The 19,441-nt window shown below is 37.9% G+C and overlaps 1 protein-coding gene across 6 annotated transcripts in view; it reads left to right on the forward strand.

Annotated features, from left to right (window-relative positions):
• Positions 1-19,441, forward strand: part of LOC140728102 (intermembrane lipid transfer protein VPS13B-like) — a 1,021,046-nt gene that overhangs the window by 843,293 nt on the left and 158,312 nt on the right. For all 6 annotated transcript variants that reach the window (XM_073046336.1, XM_073046304.1, XM_073046330.1 and 3 more), the window contains exons 34-36: positions 5,668-6,376; positions 9,227-9,364; positions 17,188-17,580. In XM_073046336.1, the coding sequence (XP_072902437.1) occupies positions 5,668-6,376; positions 9,227-9,364; positions 17,188-17,580 (1,240 nt within the window). The remainder of the gene's footprint in view (positions 1-5,667; positions 6,377-9,226; positions 9,365-17,187; positions 17,581-19,441) is intronic.

The raw sequence follows: 19,441 nt of genomic DNA on the forward strand, positions 1-19,441 counted from the left end.
CTTTTGAAACTCGATCGGTTTGAATGACTGTTACCTTGTCTCATAATAAATAAATTCTCCACTTAAGTGCCAACAAAAAAAATTAAACTTAGATATTTGAAATGTTAATCAACAGACAATGTTAGAGTGGAGGGACATTGTTAGGGTTTAGAGTAGGAATTTTGTTTTGCCCTCCATGGGAATGTCTAAGACAAGAGTGCGGAGGGTAAGGTGAGAGTTGGGAGGTTTAGTGGAGATCTGAAGGAAACTTTTTAGGAGTAGTTGGAATCTGGAATGTGCTTCTTGAGAGGGTGTTGGAGACAGGTACATTTACACCATTTAAGAATTATCTAGTCAGGCATAGAAGGCAATGGAGCTAATGTAGGTAAATAGGATTAGTATAGTTGCCTGCAGCAGTTGCCATGGACATGATCGGCTGAGGGCTCTGTTTCTCTGCTCTATAGCTCTAAAATTGCTTTGCACTTAGTTCACACAGTATTAGAAGATTATTGTAGACTGCTTCCATTAGAGTAAGTTGGATGGATTTTTGGAGAATGCACTGTATATTTGTTATAAGTGATGGAGAGCTACTTTCCAATTATTAAAGTACAAACTCCACATGCCACTAAGATCCAACAGGGAGGTCAATGAGCTGAGTAATACTTTTGCAATTTGCCTGTAACTCAAGTTAATATATAAGTGACTGGTATAAGAAGATACTGGAAATCTTAAAAAAAAGCAAAGCAGGCTACTTTGAATGGTGTAATCAGGTAATCCCAGATGTGTTCAGTATGGAAGAATGATTGCAGTTCAAATTAAGATAAAAGCCTTTGTATTAAAATCTCAGAACAATACCACTCTTGAAAGACCATTTGGCCTATGATGACAATCTTGATGCCAATTTATACTAAATATCCTCCTCCTGTCTGTCATTCATATCTCACCATTCCCTTCACATCCATGTGTCTTTCTAAAACACTCTTAAACTCCACTGAACTGGCTGCTTCCGCCACTACTTCTAGTAACACATTCCAGGCACCTGTCATTATCTGCGTGAAAAAAATTGTCCATTATATTATATTTAAACTTTTTCACCATCCACCTTGAAAGTATGCATATCAAAGTACATACATGGCACCATATACAACCCTGAGATTCATTTTCTTACAGTAAATCCAAGAAGCTTTATAGAATCAATGAAAGAGTGCACCCAACAGGGCAGACAACCAACGTAGAAGAGACAACAAACTGCAAAAACAAAAGGAAAAGATAAATAATAATAAATAAGTAAGCAATAAATATTGAGAACGGTATTGAGAAGAGTCCTTGAAAGTGAGTCAGTAGTTTGTGTGAACAGTTCAGTGATGGGCAAGTGAAGTTATCTCCACTGGTTCAAGAGCCTTATGGCTGAGGAGTAATAACTGTTTCTGAACCTGGTGTTGAGAGTCCTGAGGCCCCTGTACCTTCTTGATGGCTGCAGTGAGAAGAGAGCATGGCCTGTGTGGTCCAGGGGAAGGATTGAGAAACATTTTACTTCCAAGATTTACAAAATAATTGTGGTATTGCTGTGGTGGAATATGTTTTAATAGCTGATATTCTAATAGTTTGACCATACACTTTTGAATTTACCAACCAATTACTGAAAGTATTAAGTGATAATGGCAGAGAAAGGGAAAGAGACATGTATCTGAGACATTAACACACTGGAAAAGCATCTGTGTGTGTTGTTTGTAGGAAAGGCCAAGAAGTAGATTGAGATGTAGAAATGCATTCGATTTAGGTGGTTTAAGAAGCAGGCAAAGACTGGAACATTAGTGGGAATTATTCATTAAAGGCTTCCAAATAATAATTGTAAGGTTGAGCATGGTGTCAATCAGGAAATGTTAAGTGCAGTAATAGAGTAATAATGGGGAATTGTATTTTATTTATAGTCTGGACAAGTCAAATTAGAGATAATATGGAAAATGATGAATTTATCAGAATGTATGCAATATTTTCTAGATCAGTATGTTCATGGCCAAACAGAATAAAGCTTATTTTTATTCAAGTTTTGTCCAATGAGAAATGACTACCGTAATTACCGTAATAATCTTGTTATAAAGTGACCTTTAGTGAAGAATGACTAAAATATGATATAATTTTACATTGATTTGAAAGTAATATAGTTCAATCCAGAACTAAGTTTTAAATTCAAACATAGGGAACTGAGAGGTAAGTTGTGTGATTGATTGGGAAACTGTATTAATTGGTGGACATGCAAAGCAAAAATTTAAAGAAATACAGTGGATTCAGATGATTGGGACACATCAGGACCAGTACCTTTTGGTCCAATTAAGTGGCTGTCCAAATTAGTTTCAGAAGTTTCATGGAAATCATTAAAAGGTATAAAAAAGACAAACTACTGTTTAACTAAATAACAAATGGCTACTGTCACAAAGGTTTGAGAATTAGAGCTTCTGAGGCCATGAATGCATTAGTTATCTTTCAAAGTTCCATGGATTGTGGACTGGACTGAGGGAAGTGTGAGCCCCTTATCATAAAGGAGAGGAAAAGAAAACTGACCTGCTCTCCTAACATCATTTGTTGGGAGAGCCCTGGGATTTGTCATAGAAATGAGTAGTGTAGACTAAGCATTTACAGTGCCTTATGAAAGTATTCATCCCCTAACCCTCTGTTCACATAATTGAGTATTACAACCAGGGGTATTGATTAATTTAACTGAGAATGTTTATTTGTGAATTACATGCTCCTTTTTTCACAGCAGGTCCCATAAACAGGGAAACTTTAAAGCATGAAAAACTAAAAATTCAAAAACTGAAATGTTAGCGGTTTAAAAGTATGCACCCCCCACCCACTTTGCTCAGTATTTAGTTGAACCACCATTCACAGCTATTACAGCCAGTAGTCTTTTTGGATAGGTCTCTATTAGCTTTGTGCAACATGATGGAGCAAGATATGCCCATTCCTCCTTGCAATGTGCTTTGGGTCACTGTCCTGCTGAAAGACGAACTTCCTCCTCAATTTAATCTTTCTGGCAGAGTCTAGCAGATTTTTTTAATCTCGGATCTCTCTCTATTTAGCAACATTCAGCTACCCATCAATCCTGACCAGATTTCCAGTCTGTACTGCTGAAAAACATCCCCAAAGCAGGCTGCTACCTCCACCATACCCTACAGTTGTTTGATGTTACCTGGCAGTATTAGATTTACGCCACATATACTGCTTAGTGTTGAGATCAGAAAAGTTCCACTTTAGTTTCATCTGACCTCAAGACCTTCCTCATCTTTACTGTATCTTCTAAATGGTGCTTTGCAAAGCTAGGGCTTCTTCCTTGTCACTATTCCATGATTCTCTATTTGTGCAAGGCTTTAGAGACTGTGGATCCATGAACATCATCCCCAGTTGCAGCCACTGATTTCTGCAGCTCACTAACTGCTGTGTCACAGAATCCTCTCTTACCAGTGCCATTCTTCTTTGGCAACTAAGTTTAGTGGGGCAGCCTGACCTAGGCAGGGTGACTGGGTTTTATATTTGTTCCACTTTTTCACGATGCACTGCACTGATCTTTGAAGTATATTCGGTGCCTTTGAGACGATCTTGTACCCTTCCCCAGATTTGTGCTTTTCTATTATTATTTCCCTGACTTGTCTTCAGTGTTCTTTTGTCTTCAGTTTGGTTTGATCTGTTGAAAATCTACCATAATGTTGGACCTTACAGTGAGTGGGGATATTTATTCAGGTGGTCCTCTAATTTTCTACATCAACAAATTAGGTGAGTTGGTAAGGTACAGTATTGCATTCAATGAAAGTTAGCGTAGTAATTACAAAGGGGATGAATACTTCTTCAGCCTCACAATTTTGGTTTTTAATTTTTAGTAAATTGCTAACAGGCTTTGGAATTTTTCTTCCAATTTGACATGAAACTCAATGTTTTGTAGATTAGCTCAAAAATCCTATTTCAATATATTTTAAATTTAGAACACGAGACAATAAAATGTGAAAATAGTTGTGGGGGCTGAATACCTTTTCAAGGCACTGTACTTATGAAAGGGTAATTATGTTTTAATAATCTATTATATAGAGTGCTTTTAGAATATTAATAGAAACTTAGATAAGGGAGAACCAATATTTAGATTTTCAGAAGGCTTTAGTAACATGCCATATCAGAGGTTTGTCAGGAAGCTTAAATCACGTGGGTAATATACAGAAATGGATTGTCAAATGGTTAGCAGACAGATAACAAAGAATGGAATTAGAACATAGAACAGAACAGCACAAGAACAGACTCTTCGGTCCACAACATCATGCCAAACTATTTAACCTAATAATTAAAAAACTTATCTGAACTAATCCTTTCTGCCAAAATAATGTCAAAATAATCCATTGTCTGTAGATATATGTGCCTATATATAAGACATTTAAATTTCACTGTTGTATTTGCCTCCACTACCGCCCTTGGTAGTGCATTCTAGGCGCCCACCACTCTCAGTGAAAAACAACTTGGCCCTCACATCCCCTTTGATTTTACCCCTCTCACCTTAAATAATGCCCTCTGATATAAGACTTTATGACCCTAGGAAAAAAGATACCAACAGTCTAGCCTACCTATCCCTCCACCACTCCAGAGAAAACAACCCATGTTTGTCCAGCTTTCCCTTATAGCTCATGCCTTTAGCATCCTGGTGAACCACATTTGCACCCTCTGCAAAGCCTCTAAATCCTTCCATAATAGGGTGACCAGAAATGAATGCAATAGTTCAGATTGGCTTAACCAGAGCTTTATAAAGCTGCAAGGTGATTTCCTGACTCTAACTCAGTGCCTCATCTGAAAAAGGCCAACATACCATAGTGCTTCACGGATTAATGGGCCATGACCAATAGAGTTTTGCAGGAATTGGTGCTTGGGTGACAGCTCTACACAATCTGAATCAATGATTTGGCTAAGGGTCACCAATGTTTGCAGATGATGCAAAAATAAGTGGAATTAAAAGTAGGAGGAGGATGTAAAGAAATGTCAAGGGGATACGGGCAAGCTGAATAAGTAGGCAAGAATATAACTGTTGGAATACAATTTGGAAAAAATATGAGGTGATCCCCAAAATAAAAATGCAGAATTTTTTTAAAATGCTGTGAAATTGTTAAGGTTCAAAGGGGCCTGGGTGTCATTGTGCATAGATAACTAAAAGTTAGTGCAAGTGAGCTGAGCATTTACAGAGGTAAATGTTATGTTAGGCTGTATCATGAGAGGTTTTGAGAACTGGAGTAAAGATAATTTTAAGGATGGAATTTAAAGTACAATGAACATCTTCTTATATCTATGCATCATTTAGTTTATATGCACCACTTTCATGATGTTTAATGCGTATCAACAGTGATCCAACCGATATGATGCCATCCACGTGAAGATAATAGTGGAGCACAGAAATTCAGGCTTTTGACACCTGGGTAGTGTTTCTTCTCCTTGCCTGAATTTGCAATCTCATTTATGTATAAATATGGAATTGCACCATTAGCCTTGTGTATCAGTCAAAATCCTGGGCAAAGTTATTGGAAAAAGTTGGGTAAGAGCTTGCTGTGTGTAATCTTGTTTGTTGTTAACACAATCATACAAATGAACAGTAGGAACTGCCAAACTTTAAAGCCAACAATGTTGCTATTAAATGTAATTTTTGTCATCTTACCATTGCAGACGTCTCATCAAGATCAGAATAAAATTACCTCTCCAGAAGGAGCTTCTATGGATGCTTCCTCACGACACAGTGGAGCCCGGGATAGTGGCATTGGAAGTGATAGTGCACGAATTCGGATTGTGCAGATTGAACAACAGAGTGGAACCAGTCATCACCGGCTTGCAAGGCCTTCCCGCCAATCTTCCATTGTGAAGAACTTAAATTTTATCCCTTTTGATGTATTTATTACAGCTGGTGGTATCTCACTGATGACCTATTCATTCACAATTAATCCCAAAGCAATGACCCAACAAGAAAGCCAACAGAAGAAAGACAGTGACAAAGTCAGCAAGAGTACATTGAACCTGAAAAGCACTGAGACCGAACAGGTGCCAGAGAATAAAGTGGGCCAGCTAGAAATTTCAGTAATGACAGCTGACGATGTCCTGAATAGTAATTCGCCATTGTCCACCAGGAAGGTCACCGGTCACTTATCACTGGAGAGTCTCCACACACCAAGCAGGTCTTCAGCTCGCCAGGCTCTTGGAATCACAATAGTCCGTCAACCAGGCCGCAGAGGAGCAAATGATCTTCAGCTGGAACCCTTCCTGTACTTGGTGATCGCCCAGCCTTCATTACTAATGAGTTGCCACCACCGGAAGCAGAAGGTGGAGCTAACATTTTTTGATGCCACTTTGAAAGCTGTGCCACCAGACTACAAATGTATGGGTAAGAATAATATTATTTACCTCTTCTCATTAACCTTCCATCTCTCCCTACTATCAAAATGAAAATATAGCATAAGCAGCAGAATTTTTGAGAGAGGAATATTATGAAGATATTATCTTCTAGAAGTTGGGAGGGAGACTCAGGGTCATGAGAGCGTGTGCCTTACTAACTGGGGATACTTCAAATAGGAAAATCAGGAAACAGAGGACTATAGGAGACTCAATTGAATTTCACAGTACTCATTTTAATTATTTTTCTCAATTTTATGATTTTTTTCTTCAATTTGAAAATATTTTTGGCTGTTGACATGTGGTGGAGATCCTAGACAGGAATCACAGACAGACATGAGTTGGATATTTACCATCAAGATATTTGTGCTTTGGGTAGGATATCAATGGGAGTTCAATCTTTATGGAAGTGGATTAGCCTTCAGAGAAGGATTGGGCTTTTTTAAAATATTTTTTTATTCAATTTTTAAGATAGTTACATAGAATGAATAGAATAGATTGAATAGATTGGGCTTTTTAAGAGAATTGATCATTGGGCATCAGAGGGTTTCTAGAATCTACAGAGCATTGCAGCATGGAGCAGTGCACATAATAGAAATCTGGCTTTGTATTCTGTTCTCAGGGGAAGTCATAAGTTGAGAGGGGAATGGATGTGTGAGACTCAGATAACTGGAAATCTGTTTCTGGAGTGCTTTTTGGGTGGCCAAGGGATCTGGTGGGAAGAATTTCTGCTTTTACAGTATGTCCCCAAATGTTGCTGGAAAACCACAGATCAGTTGGATCCAAGGTTTGTCAAGCTTATTGAGACCAAGGTAGCACCTCTAACATATTAAAGGTGTCCCCTCAACACTAAGATTGTGAGACTCTTACTTGTTTAGGTCACATGAGTGTACGGTTCTTTTTGAAAGTGCTAAAATACAGGCACAGCAGGTGGATGGACTGCACATACTCAAAGTGTGCTGAGCTTCCTTTGGCCCCTAAAGGCTTGTGCAAAGGATTAGGAATTTGCAATCACTTACTGAGCTAAGCCAATTGGAAAATATGACTATTTCTATTCTACAGGTTCACTTCCAATAATTCTGTACAGTTTGCACAGTTTGTCTTCTTTTGCACATTGAATGTAGGTCAATATTTGTCTGTTTATGTATAGCTTTTTGGAAAATTCTATTGTGTTTCTTTTTTTTTTGTAAATGTCTGCCAAAAAATTGAATCTCAAGATAGTACATAGTAATATGTATGCATTTTGATAATAAATTTACTCTGAACTATGAACGATAGAACTGATTGCATGGAAGAAAGTTAAACTATACTTGTATTGGTGCTAGTTGTTAAAGTAAAGCAGTCTACCTTGTATTATTTTTGTGCTTTCACTTATTTATAATGATGCTGCTGTTTGGTCCATCAGGTCCTAGCCAGCTCTCAGGCTGCAATCCCATTAATCCCATTCCTCCTCTAGTCATTTCCTTACAGCCTGATATTCCATTTTCTCTCACTTATCCTTTAATTGTCTTTTTTTAACCACATATCTGCACTAAGGTATCATTTATAGTAGCATGTCTTTGGGAAGGAACTAGACTCCAGGTAGAAAGCAAAAGGTCACTAGAAGACCATGTAAGCTCTGCACAGACTGAGGTGTACCCAGACCCCTGGATCTAAGTAGAATCCATGTTGACTGTTGTGCTACCTTGCAGTCCTGTGTTTTTGCATGTCTTATATAGTTTTTCTTTGAAAGTATTTGCTAGATTAAGAGGAATCTATTGGATAATATTACTGATGGATAACTGTGGTGGCAATAGCAAATACTGGTTGAACTATAACATCCATTGATTGGAATTGAAATGTGTGTACAGATATTGATGAGTATGATAATAATTACAACATGCAAAATCTTCTATTGGCAATAACAAAAGCCGAGTAATCAGGAGCACTTTAGTGTTTGTGAAGAGGGATGGAAGTTGATTATTTGTGGTTAAGAGGTGAAGATGTGTAAGTTAGACATCAGTAGATGTTTATCTATGTTGGTCATGCATAGAACTCTGGATCTTAAAAGAAAGCTTGGAGCAAAGAAGGATTTATTTGCCTGTGTTAGATATTGATGATGAAGGGCAATAAAATTAAAACAAAATTATTTAATTTGATAATACCAATAGATTTACACCATGTAAATATTAATGTAAGAACATTTATTACACATCACTCATTATCCTTGAGATGATTGCAGTGAACTACAGGTTTAAATAGCTGCAGTCTCTGCAGTGAATATTGAGCTGCTTGACATTGATCCAAGGACCAGGAAGGAACAACATCTGTTGATTGCTTTGGAAATGGCACAATAACTTTGCAATTTAGCACAGCTTGACTGGCACTTCACTTTGAGTTCAGGATTACAAAATCTTTGGCAGAGTTATATTGCTTTCAAGATGGGAGTGGATGCCAACAAATTTCCTGACTATTGTCTTTTGAAAGGGTCTAGCTGTGCTTTTCCTGTTCATACTGTGTAAGCTGATGAAAGTACATTGAACTAAGATAGACAAGGGCCTTTTATCTTCAACAGACAAAGGGAAAATCAACTTCATTCGCTATGACTTAACAGAGATTAGTTTTATCCAAATGGATTTTTTTAATTGTACAATTCAATTTGAGGGCAGCTAGATTCATATTTTATAGCAAGCAGAACCTGCTGAAGACTATCTTTGTACAAGTTAAATTATTTTCACTGGAATAAATGTTATATCTGATATTTAAAGCAGTATGTCAAATTTGGCTGTGCTTTTTGCTTACATTTCAGTCTTTCAAAAAAATCAGTGGTGGATTTTTTAATTTCATTCTTGTTCTGTTATAGATCCAGGTAAGACCCTTCCAGAAGCTTTGGACTACAGTGTGTTTTGGTTGCAGACTGTTCCAGGGGACGCTGATCTCAAAGCTGGCATTCCCCCTCCACTCCTGTCTTTGCAAATTAAAGACTTTCTCAATGGGCCAGGTAAGAGTACAAGACTTAATATCCCAATGCACAATTTGTTTTGATTATAACCGCAGAGTGTGGGAGCTGCCTTTGGCTGCAATACCTTGCCTAAAGTGCATCTCCCAATCTCTTCACAATCTTACACACGTGCCATTAAGAAAGCATGGCTAAACAGATCCTTGGGTGGATCTCTGCCATTTACTTTTGTGCATTTAGTTTTATGTGGTACAATTTGAAGCAGTAATCCTTAATGAGTTGAGTGAAGATCTAATATTTTTCCAAGTGCGCTGTATGTTGTAAACAATTTGTCAATTGGCAGGAGAAGGAGGTAAGCATATGCAATTTAGCAGAAACCTAATCTCTCAATTTAAACATGCAGGAAGCCCAGCAGTCATTCTGTATTATGACAAGCTGAGTTCAGTGACAGCAAGTAGCTAGACAGTGAAACCACTAATGAATGGGTAATAGCAGGATATGGCAATGCACTTGATACCACATGAAGAGGCATTTTTCCATACATTTGGCAAAAGCACCAACCAAATATTTTTTTTTCCAGATTGAAGTAATAGGATCCCAGTATTAGTGAGTATACATTATAGTTCCCGCAGGAAATGGTGCTAGCAACACCCAGACCTGGGTGATAGGAACATAACAGCGTATTTTGTAAGTAAATGGAGGATTTATAACATACCTGTGCAGGTTATAAATTGATGGCGTAAGTCCATCCATCATTCCACTTGGTTTCTAATGCCAGAAATTTAAGGTCCTCCACGGCTTACTTTAGTTTATTGCTAGCCAGAGAGACATAGTTTTATATAGGTCTTCAGAAAATAGCAATAAAATATTATGTTGGCATCCTGTTCACCTAAAAAATAGTAGCATTGTGTTACCATTATGGTAAAAAGGAGATTACTTGCCTTATTCAAAATGTTACACATTACATAATTCAAAAGGAAGTTCTACTGCAGCTGTTATAAACTTGTATGTGATTGATTGACCCTCTGCTCCCTGCTCATTCAGGATACCAAATAAGTATTTCTTCAAGAGAGTCCTGAATTTAGCAAAGGATATAATTCCATCCATTAACAAGTTCAACGACTCCCCGAAAAGCTGCAGAATAATGTGACCAGAAACCCACTAAAGCAATAACTCTGGCAGGTGATAGATTAGTTAGAACAAATTGGAACCATTATGGCCTGGCATCCCTGGTTTCCATCAAGTGTTTTTTTTTAAAGGGGAAAAAAAAGTCGTCATTTTTACACAGTGGTTGGCCCTACAGAGCGCCTATAACAGGTTAATTTGAATCATATGATGTGTCACTGGCCTCATCTGACACAAACTTCATTCCATGTGTGAAACAGTAATAAATCCATTCCCAACCAAGTCAAATCCCCGTGGAGTGGGTGAATGCAGACCCTATCCTGGCATGCTGGCCCTTCATAATTTGAAGCAGGGTAATTGGTGTTGCAGTAAAAAAAAGTCACATAGTGAAGGAGCATTAGAGCAGATGCATACCGAGCCCACACATTTCATTCTGTACTGATGTTTGCCGCAGGTATGGCATCATATAACTTCAGGAATTTGCCCAATTGATCCCAATTTTGCAGTGCTCCTAAGCATGGTGACACTGTTTAAAGTAATAATTCTTGATTTAAAGAGAGCTGACATGTGAGAAAGAGAGTTCAGCAGTATTGTAATGTATTCAGGCTTCGTTTAAAATTTACTTAAGGTCATTTGTTAATGTAATGATATGCTGTCATTAAAAGTTCTTTTTTCACTTGACGGGTAATGTTTTGATATTTCAGCAGCAACATAGCACAGTGCCATAGTTATTGCTTCTGATTAGGGAAACAGTTTCAAACTAAACTTGAACTGGTATAAGTAAATATATTCAATTAGTTTCATCACAGTGAATTCAAATAAAATTTAACACTAAGCCACTTAAAGAGATATTAGACTGGTATAAAATAACTCTTGTTTCAAAGTTTATCTGCATTGTAAAATTGTGTAATTCAATGACACTGAATATTTCTAGAACAAATAACATAAATGAGTTATATGACCAAGATTTGACAATCTATGTCATTTCAACCTAGACTCATCTTGGAAAGGTAGTCAATCATTAGTGCTTCTTGATACACCCTCCAAGTGTAGTTACATTTTAATATTTTTTATTTTGCTCATGTAGTATTTATTGTGTGACATCAACAAATTAGTTAATTCTGTAATAGTTATGACAAAATTCTCTGTTATTAAAGAATATCGGCTACATATTAGAAATACAACTCCTTTTCAAAATAAATCTAATGTAAAAAACATGCATCAGGCCTATTGAAATAAATGCTAATTTATGTGTCTGAGAGAGAGCCTGTGGTATGTCATATACCGAGTGAAGCACAAAGTCTTTGGGTAAATGCAAGTCTGTGTCTTTGCTATTGCTTTGCTCAGGCTTGAGCGCTGGGTGGAGGGTGCCGATGCTTTTCTTGCCGGTGAGGTGGGGGATCATTGTTTGCTGCCGCTTACGTGCGGGAGGGAGGGGAGCTGGAGGGACTTTGGGGGTTCTACCATTTAACTGTTGTTCGTTCTTTGGGGCACTCCTCTGTTTTTGTGGATTGGTGTGAAGAAAAAGCATTTCAGGATGTATATTGTATACATTTCTCTGACATTAAATTGGACCTTTCAATCTTTGATGTTTCTGCCCATGTCTTGTGTGATTCTTATGCCAGTGGTTTCTGTGATTGTAAGTGCTATTTTAATACTAAACATCAGACTTGGCATAGTGGTTATCACACTTAGCACTGATTCATAAGGTTGTAATGTTAGGTTATGCTCCAGCTATTTAAGCACTAAATTTAGACCAGGGATCTAATACTAGTCTGTCAGATGAGCCACTATAGCAGGAAATTCCATCTGCCCTGAAAGGTGAAACATCCATGACAATACTTTGAAGATGAACAGGATAGTTTTTCCCATTTCTTAGACATTATATATCCCTTAACTTTAAGTCTGATCATCCTATTACTTTAAGCATTTTTATTTATCATTTAAATCTAACTTTTCCTTTAATGATATGATGCTTATCAGAATCATTTCATGTAGTATCAAGTTCCACATTATCACATCTTTTTAGGGAGAGGTTTTCCTATGGTTTTCTTAGTAGATTTATTAGTGACAATTTTATTTTATATTTAAAATTTTTGATTCTTGTGACTGTCTCCTGTGATGGTATTGGGTTCACTGTCCAGAAAGCCCTAAATGCAAAAGGAAATTTTAAGTTCTATCCGATATAGGTTTTTACAGATGCCCTCACTATAGTGAGATTCTGCTGTATCAGCCTACTCTTTAAATGCTGGTTTCCTCCCTGTCTAGTCTTTGTGGTGAGATCTTGCTGCCAATACCCACTGCATGGGGATACTTTCAGCTAACAAAGTAGTATAGGCACAGTTTGTTTTATTTTTAATGATACACATTTAAACTTAGACAAATAGTTCTAAACGCACATTTAAAACTAACACAGGATTTTCTGATTTATAAAAGATTTTCAAATTTAAATAGACTTATAAACTAAAAAGCATTTCCAAACATGGGTTCAAGACTTACGCACATACTAACGAGTTGCAGACAAACGAGTTGTCCGTCACACAAACCAAAGGTTGAGGAATGAATTCTAGTTCTTCTTTCTGTCATTCTCCTTGTTCATAACAATCCCAGTGTTTTCTAACATTTATACTGTTTTGCTACTAGTTGACATTATTTGCACATGATGTTTTTCAGATACTTTTGCTGGGACAAACCAATTCAACAGACGGTCTAAAAGCTTCTGGGGACAGAGATCCCAGACACCCAAAATCAATGCTGTAACTGTACCTGTGCCCATGTGATAAAGTGACAAAATCAGTCAGGCGTGCAAGCCTCCTTGATCTCAGTCATAATGATACAAATAACTTAGCCAGTGATATCTGGTTTGATGCAGGCTAATTAACATAACCCTAAAGTTTTATGTTGATTAAACATGGGCCTACAAGACCTCACTGTTTTGTTTGTTTACAACAAGAAGCTCACCAAGGAATATTGTTAAGATCTACCCCGACCCTTTGGAAAGGTCACGCTGTTGTTCTCGGAGGCTGAGGTTAGCAATAGGCCTCTTGGGTGCTGGAAAATGAATATCCATCGGGTGGATATCCCTGTTATCCCTGCCAACTACCCCCCCTCCCCCCCCCCCCCCGATTAATGGAGCCTACTGCTCCTTTCCCACAGAATCTGTTCATAATTTGACAAGGTCACCTCTGAGTCATCTTCAATACAATGATTTCCATTTTGTTCTCTTCCAAAAATAGAAGCACATCAAAGTCAGGAAATGAGACAAGAAATAAAGAAATGAGTGAGTACAGAAGCAGCATAGGACCCAGATAGCTATCTGACCCAGGAGTCACGTCACTCTAACTTCTGGAAACCTCTGGGCCTCCACTCCCACTACCTTCATAGATCTTTCTACTCACTCCTTCTCATAAGCTTTCAACTGCCCTTCTTTCTATGTTGCTGTGGAGGGTGCATACACTGCAGAGGGAAACGCTCTTTTAAACATTGATGTCATCTCTCAAGAGTACCTTAGTGTACTCCATTCAACAGATACTTAACTGTTCAAAACAGTTGTTATTTCCCTTTTCTTGCTTCTGTTGCCTAACACATAGATTTTAATGCATTCCTTTAAAATCCCTCCATGGTCTCATTTTGTTATATTTAGGTCAACCTATGCAGTCATTAATAGTTGTCCCTAGTAGCATAAGGGTTTGTATTACTGCTTCTACATATTTACCTTCATGTTACCTTAAGGGATTGTCATCTGTCTTACATTACTCTATTGCTCCCTGTAGTTCTCCTTCAAAATCTCTGGCTGGTTCCTCTGGTTTCCTTCTAAAGCATCCTGAAAAACATGTCTGTTAGCATAATCCTTTTACCATGTCATTGACCCTTCCCCAACCCCCAATTCACCTTTCCTCTGGATTGTCAATTCACTTTCCAGTTGGCATCCTTCCTTCGCCTCTTTGCTACTTAGTCAGAAACCTATTTCATATACAGAGAAAAATGCTGGGAAATACAAATAGTTTGAACTCAACAACTAATACTTGAAAGAAATTGTTTGTCTTCAGTAAAGATGCTGTTATACACTGGCTCTCTAATACATACTGTTAAACCAGGATATCATGGTACACAGATGGATTTGAGACATTTATAATAGCCTAGTTTCTGGAATATTGCCACAGTTACTTCATACATTACTTTCAATTTTGTAATGAATTACTTGAATGGCAGTGCCTTCATATCCAGGCACATTTTTAAAATGTGTACTTAGGGAAGAAATATAGACATAATTAAATAATACATAATTTTCAGATACATATTCAATGTATTTTCTGGCAAAAAAACTGCTTAAAACTGCTTAAATTCTGTTACAAATAACAGAGAATGATGATGATTTTCCCTCACCACTATTCAGGGCCCCAAACAGTCCTTCCAGGTGAGGTAACACCTGTGAATTGTCTGGGGTCATCTATTGTGTCCTGTGCTCTGGATGTAGACTCCTCTACATCGGTGAGACCTGTTGTAAATTGGGGGACTGCTTCACTGACCACTTCAGCTCCATCTGTCAAAAGTGTAACTTCCCAGTGGCCAGACATTTTAAATTGGATTTCCATTCGCATTCCAACTTGTTGGTCCATGGCCTCCTCTTGTGCCAGAATGAGGCCACACTCAGGATGCAGGAGCAACACCTTATATTCCGTCTGGGTAGCTTCAAACCTGATAGCATGAATATCGATTTCTCCTTCCGGTCAAAAAAATTTCCATTCCCCTCCTCTCTTCCTGTATTCCCCACTCTGGCCTTTTATGTCTTCTCACCTGCCTATCACTTGCCCTGGGTCCCCTCCTCCTTCCCTTTCTCCTATAGTCCACTCCTATCAGATTCCTTCTTCTCCAGCCTTTGAACATTCCCACCCACCTGCCTTCACCCATCACCTTCCAGATAGCCTCCTTCCTCTCCCCTCACCTTTTTATTCTGGCATCTTCCCATTTCCTTTCCAGTCCTGAGGAAGGGTCTTGGCCCAAAATGTGACTCTTCATTAATTTCCATAGATGCTGTGAACCTGTTGAGTTCCTCCAGCATCTTGTGTGTGTGACGTTATGGGTTCCAGCCACATTGCAGCTATTGTAATGCGTAGCGTGTGCCAACAATTTAGCTGAGTATTGAGGGACTGCTGCACTGCTGGAGGTGCTTTCTTTCTACCTAACCCCATCTCCTCTCTGGTGGATACCAAAAGAACCCTTGGCAACATTCTCTTGGGCAGCATTTATCCTTCAGCCTACATCACCAAAACAGTTGTTTATCTCATTAATATTGGTGAGACCTTGCTGTGCACAACTTGATTGCTGCGATTCCCAACTTTGCAACAGTAAATACCATCAATACCTTGGCTGCAAAATGAATTGGATTCTCCTGAGGGTTTGAAAATTTCTGTTAGTTTCTTTCACAGAAACAACATCTCTACATCCACTTATGTATTGGATTGAACATACGTTTACGGTTCATCTAAAATTACGCCTGAGAATTAGTCCTTGTGCATTTGGTCAAAAGACTTATCTGAAATAAATTTGAAACTAAAGTTTAGTTTAAAATTTAGAAACTGGAATGGGATTTAGATAAATCACCTTTCTGAAATATGTAAAGGTGAAGTATTTAAATGGCAGCATCACTACTTAAACTCAACAATAATCAGATGTGGCAAAGTGCATTTTCTAATCAATAACAGCTCTTTCAATCCAATGTGAGCTTTCTCTTTAAAAATGTCTAACTATCCACTGTGTTGTAGTTGTAACAGATGCTAGTCCACATTGTATACTTGTAACAAGAGTGACCATTTCTTTTCTTCTTAATAAAAGGCATATGCAAAGTAAAAGCTGAACCTGTCTACTACAAAATAACATATGCTTGAAGGAAGCAATGCAGACGTGCACAGGATTCCTAATTGAATCTCAGCACTTGTGTCACAAGCTAGACCAGCTCCACCCCAGGACTGCATACACCTCTTCTAATTCACCCCAAATGTCCATTACTTGACTTACCACACAGTTTAATCGTAACTTGAGATTTATAATGTGGCGTTTACTGTATTGTTTAAAAATTAGTTGATTTGTATTTCCCCCAGTGTTGGTAAGAAGCCTGTGGATTTGACAAATTGACTAATACATACAAGATGTACACTTGAATAAATTTTCTTTCAGTGTTTTATTTGAAAGAAGGTAAATGATTTAGAAAGCAGCTGAATTTTGAGGAATAGGAGATTCCACCCACTCTTAACTTGAAAATACTGCCAGTTAAATTGAAAGTAATTCAAGTTTAAAAGAGACCATCATGTTAAAAAATTATTTTTAAGCCCAAATCTGTATAATGGCTAAGGTGGAAGAAATGACTCCTTAAATTTGGAAAAAAACAAGAACCTCAATGTCATTGCACAACCATTTCTGATTGTAAGGTAAAGGACTGGTTAAATAATCAGAAAGCTGTTGTGATCTGGACTTTGCACTTTCCTCAGATAGCAAAAGAAAATCATACAAACAAGTTACTAAAATTTTATGAAACCTTTTTGTGCGTAGATTTGAATATTTCTTTCTCTTATTACTGTTTTTTTTCTGGCTGCCATGGTTATGTGTGTGTTACTATTATACATGCAGCAAAATAACTAAACCAGCCTTTTTGCTTTGACAAGTATGTCAGTCTTTCTTAACTTTTCTACTTGGTATGAGTGATTATTTTTGTTAAATACAGTGTTTTATTTTTTAAACAGCTGAAGTTCATTTGGAATTATCACGTCCCTGGAAGGTCAACTTGAGTCTTGTCAAATCGGATCAAGTAACAAATTTTGTAAAGAGGATACTGCCAAGATATAATCATGAGATCACCTCCAAAGCTGCAGTCTCTCCCAAAAGAGTTTACAATAAAGATGAGATGTTTACATCAACATTTGGAGTGAAGAGTGAACCAGGATCATTCACTGAGAGAGCAATTTGTCAAGGAAACATTTGGAAAGCCATGTCATTTTTTCAGAAGTTTTCCATCCACACAGTTCAGATTGTTGCTCTGATGGAGATGTTACCTCATCCCAGCAAGCCTTCTATTCTGACCTCACTTTCGAGCCTAGAAGGTGCTCTGAACATAAGAGTAGGCCCCAAGCCCACAGGTGAGTTAAACTAAACTGATAGTTCCAAGTTACATCTCTGTGATCTAATGTTGCAAGTTATATGAGAAAATGTTAGTTTAAGTTCTACTTACCCCATTGCCAAGTGTGGAAGGAGCCATTTTGTTTCACCTATTGGATGACTTGCCTGGAATAAAAACAAAAAATGCTGGAGTTTCTTAGCAGCTCAGGCAGCATTTATGCCAAGAGAAAAAGAGTTAATTGACATTTAAGTTACAACTGAAAGGGCATCTACCTGAAATATTAGCTTTATTTCTGTCTCCACAGAAGCTGCTTGACCTGTAGAATATTTCCAACAATTTTTGCTTTTGGTTTTATATTTTCAGTATCTATAGTGTTTGGTCATTGTGTGAATGTGATTTAATATTATGTATTGAAACTAACTAGTTTGAAAAGGAAAGGCATCAAAGATCACTTCACAATAGTAATATGTTGAAATGTGAGTGGGTACCGTATTTCTTATATCAATTTTAAAAATTGGATAATTATTCTTTAGATTATATTCTTATTTTTAGGACATGCCAGAAAGATTTTATTAGACCTTAAGTAATGAATTATGTAAATTAAAGTGGCACAGAGAGGGCTAACTTGTTACCTGTTATTTCCTCACTGTGCTATCAAATACTCTGTTTTAGAAAGCTAGAAGTACAAAGATGTTTTATACAAAGTATATGTAAAAAGGTGTAAATGATTTGTTATGTTTCCTGATCTCCTGAGTAGTACCAGTTCGCTAAAGTCATCTGGTACAAATGACTGTCAGACTTGCCAAATTTCATTCATTGTGAAAGTTTGGATTAGAAGACAAAAAGAAATACTGCTCTGTATTTAAAATATACCTTGCATTTTCAAACAATTTCCAGGGTAGTTATTCGTTTAGTTATTAAAAGAAGTCATAACAATATTTCAAAGGAGCATTTTCCAGTTAAGCATTTTCTTATTTCTGCATACCTGGACTCTGTTTTATCCCCACTAGTTCAGTCCCTTCCTACCTACATCCATGACACTTCTCACATCTTGGATCTTTTCAGTGACTTCACTTTTCTTGGCCCCGATTGTCTCACTTTCACGATGGATGTGTCCAGTTCCTATGCACCCCCATCAGGAGGGCTTTAAATCTCTCTGCTTCTTTATCTGTTCAATCTGTTCCCCTCCACCACCACTCTCCTCCATCTGACGGAACTGGTCCTCACTCTCAATAATTTCTCCTTCAGCTCCTCTCACTTCCTGCGAAGCAAAGATGTAGTCATAGGCACTCATATGGGTCACAGCTATGCCTGCCTTTTTGTCGGCTATGTTCCAAGCCTACGCTGGTATCACTTCCTAATTTTTCCTATACTACATCGCTAACAGCATTGGTGCTGCTTCCTGCACCCATGCTGAGCTCATTGACTTCATCAACTTTGCCTCCAACTTCCACCCTACCCTCAAATCTACTTGGTCCATTTCTGACACCTCCCTCCCCTTTCTTGATCTCTGTCTCTATTTCTGGAGACAGTTTATCTACTAAGATCTTTTATAAACACTGTGATTCTCACAGCTACCTGAACTATACCTCTTCCCACTCTGTTACTTGTAAAAATAACATCTCTCAGTACCTCCGTCTCCTCTGCATCTGCTCTCAGAATGAGGCTTTTCATTCCAGAACTAATGAGACGTTCTCCTGCTTCAAAGAAAGGAGCATTCCTTCTTCCACTATCAATGCGGCCTTTGCCCAAATCTCTTCTATTTCGCACATGTCTGCCCTTCCCCCATCCACCCACCACCCACCCCACCAGGGATAGGGTTCCTTTTGTCCTTGCCTACCACCCTGCCGGCCTCCACGTCCAGCACATAATTCTCCATA

This window comes from Hemitrygon akajei, chromosome 1 (genome assembly GCF_048418815.1).
Source record: "Hemitrygon akajei chromosome 1, sHemAka1.3, whole genome shotgun sequence".
Taxonomy (NCBI): domain Eukaryota; kingdom Metazoa; phylum Chordata; class Chondrichthyes; order Myliobatiformes; family Dasyatidae; genus Hemitrygon; species Hemitrygon akajei.